Below are 2,934 nucleotides of genomic sequence, written 5' to 3'. Positions count from 1 at the left end.
AGAAGATATTTGTGTTTTACATATCTATATTCAAATAACAAACAAATAATGAAAGCAGTTTTAGTTTAGAAAGCTAGAAAGGGATGTGAGATTCAGAATTTCCAGCGGTTTTGATTTATCCCGGCCAGAAAATTCGGATCCAAGCAAAGAACCGGAATTCCCATCACAACACCGCTCGGTTGGAGCGCATGACGTCATAGCCGTGTACGCCGACAATTTTGCTGCAGCCAAGCAGCTTTTGGAAAACCCGCCTGCTCGCAGCTGTATGTTTGTTCATCAATATTAAATAAATAAAAAAAAATATTTATAGAATTTTTGCATTTTTATTTAATGAAAAGATTTATAAAAAAATCAGGATGGATTGAGAAAAATAAATGATTAATCTTCTCAATGCTGCCTGCTTTGTCTAGATGCCCATAAATCTGAAGAAGCAGGTCCATGATAGAATATTTGGTAACTTTATAGCTAAATTTTAAATAGAGAACACAGCAAACATGTGGTAAACATTGTTTTTTATATTGAAAAATTTCCAAAATAACTTAGAAAACCTGTATATACACAGTATTTACATGAAACTTATTTCAGTTTTGTGTATAAAAGTCTCTAAATCTTAGTCAGATCAGAGCGGTTCAAGTATTGTTACATGTTCCTCAGCTCCTCTATGTGGCGGATCAGGTCCTGCGGCAGCTCCAGCTCTGACGCTAGATCCATGCAGCGCTGCACGAGGAGGGCCAGACCTTCGGCTGACCCCGAGGCGGCGCAGCTGGACTCACAGCGGAGATTCTGCTGATTATGAGAACCGTCCAGGTCCATTTTCTGTTCGCTCCTGCAGCGGTCCGTCTCTTCGCAACCTGCAGGTTTCACCTCCAGATCCTCCATGCTCTCAGAGACGTCGCTCATGCTCGGAGGAGGGTTCTCCAGAGTTTTTCTGATGCCGTCGATGATTCCCTCTTCGTGCTGCGTCACTTGCTGCAAGAGGTCGACCAGACGAGACGGGGCGGGCTTTTCTGGATGCTGGATCTGGCACCAGCACCATACAGCGCTGCCACAAAGAGGACCCAGAGTCAGAAATACAATGACACAAAGAACAGAGCAGGACAGGATACTACTGTGGAGGGAGAGACTTCTGTCACTGCAAAAACAAAAGAGACTCAGGATGTTTCTAAATGCAAACTAAGCGCTGACTAAAGAAAGCTAAAGTCAGAATTTAGGGGTTTTAATTATCAAGCTGAACCAATTACTTATCCTAGTTGGATTGCTTATGTGACCAAACTTCAGTTTGGTCACATAAGCAAACTGAAGTATTTAGACGTTTTACTGGATTGTAGAGGAATCCAGTAAAGTATTAGTATCCCCACTAGTATTTAGACGTTTTACTGGATTGTAGAGGAATGATGCACCTTTTGGCCACCAAAAAGCTTCTGGATGTTTACTTGATTGCTTCTCTAACCAGAAATAATTTAGACCGGTTAACTTCCTGCGGCCGGGTTTATGACACGGTTCTTACATTTCTGACAAAGTTCAGCTAAGAAGTTTAATATTTTAATGAAACTCGAGCTGCAAAATAAATAAATAAATAAATGTTGTACAACATGACATGTTTTACTACGAAGACAAAGAAAATGTTCAGATCTTAAAACAAAACCAATCCTCTTATTTATCCAAAAGATAAATTACACTTTTGTTGAGTCTTTTCTAGAAACATGGAAATTGAAGAAAAATAGGTAGAATCTGGTCTGTTCTGACCATAACATTTATATTATGAAGGCATGAAGAGTAGTTAAAAGCCTGTATAAAAGCCAAAAGGTTTAAAGGAATTGTATCAAATCTAAAAAAGATGATTTTGTGTAAACTTCTGATTGTAATAAGTCTGAGCTCAGGTCTCTTTATATTAGGTTGGAACTGAGTCTGCGCAGAAGACCCAGCGAGAGTATTCAGGAACCTTTGAAGAACGTTCCTGATGTCTAGAGTATCCCAACTGTCAGATTTGTTTCATATTCTTACCTCACAATCCCTCTGAGTCGACCCACAGCCACAGTCTGAGCTGCTCCTTCTCTGAATCCCATGTTAAACCCCATCTGGAGCGAGGCCTCCTCCCCGGCATTCACTCCGTCCACATAACCGTCCTGTTCAACACACCGAGCAGCAAAAAAACTAAACAAAACAGAAAACAACAATAAGCCATAAACTGAAGTCATAGAGGCACATCACAGTCTCAGCTCGGACAGGTGAGCTAAGGCTAACTTCACCTTGATCCGTTTCTTCATGTTGGATGCCCACTCTTTACTCTGTAAATAAAGATCGTCCGCATTCTCGTCGAACACGTCTTCGCCGTTGAACGACGCAGATTTCACCCAGGACATCACGAAATCAGCTTAAAAGTCCGGGTTTCTGTAACTTCCGACGTCTAAAACGCATTTGAAGAGCCGGTGGTGTAGAGGCCAATCTGGCTACCTCAGCAATCCCTTAAACGTGACGTCACAAGATGTTGCTAATTTATTTTATACCGCCACCTGCTGGACTGGAATGGAAAGCCAGATTATATCCAAAAGAGAAGGGGAAAAAAAAAGAATAAATAAAATAAAGTAAAAATAAATACTTCTGTAAATGAGCTTTATAAAATTCTGGTTGTTGTTTTAGCTATAAAAAGTGTATCTTTGTTCATTTCTTAAAATTGTTTGTCAATGTTATGCACCGCAAAATACAAATACTAGCTTTACAGCATGTGTACATACCGAAATCCACAAAACACAATAAAGACTGAATAAATGGAAACAAATGTAACAAAAACTAAGTTTTCTTTTTCACTTTCAATCACATTTTCAATGGTTTTCATTCTGATTTTTGATTTCACTGTTTATGAAGGCAGTTTTACATATTTCTCATTTAAAGAATTACTATGATCTTTTTCTTATCGCAAATCTAATTCAAGCA

At 39.2% G+C, this 2,934-nt stretch overlaps 1 protein-coding gene across 1 annotated transcript; it reads right to left on the bottom strand.

Moving 5' to 3' along the window:
- Positions 1-495: 495 nt before the first annotated feature.
- otulina (OTU deubiquitinase with linear linkage specificity a) lies at positions 496-2,460 on the bottom strand. Its single transcript, XM_055037679.1, has 3 exons — positions 2,250-2,460; positions 2,005-2,126; positions 496-1,042 (listed from the first exon to the last, which is right to left on the bottom strand). The coding sequence occupies exons 1-3, from the start codon at positions 2,361-2,363 to the stop codon at positions 640-642; spliced, it is 639 nt and encodes a 212-aa protein (XP_054893654.1). The 5' UTR covers positions 2,364-2,460; the 3' UTR covers positions 496-639.
- Between the last annotated feature and the right edge of the window lie 474 nt (positions 2,461-2,934).

Source organism: Poeciliopsis prolifica, unplaced genomic scaffold, assembly GCF_027474105.1.
Source record: "Poeciliopsis prolifica strain line A6 unplaced genomic scaffold, Auburn_PproV2 SCAFFOLD012, whole genome shotgun sequence".
Taxonomy (NCBI): Eukaryota; Metazoa; Chordata; class Actinopteri; order Cyprinodontiformes; family Poeciliidae; genus Poeciliopsis; species Poeciliopsis prolifica.
Note: the sequence above shows the minus strand (reverse complement) of the source record. Positions and strands in the feature narration are given on the sequence as shown.

Excerpts from the sequence above, each read along its gene's own strand:
- otulina (XM_055037679.1), bottom strand. The coding sequence starts at position 2,363 with ATGTCCTGGGTGAAATCTGCGTCGTTCAACGGCGAAGACGTGTTCGAC. Across the intron at positions 2,127-2,249 it reads ACATGAAGAAACGGATCAAG|GACGGTTATGTGGACGGAGT; the intron begins GTGAAGTTAGCC and ends TGTGTTGAACAG. Across the intron at positions 1,043-2,004 it reads CGACTCAGAGGGATTGTGAG|CGCTGTATGGTGCTGGTGCC; the intron begins GTAAGAATATGA and ends TCTTTGTGGCAG.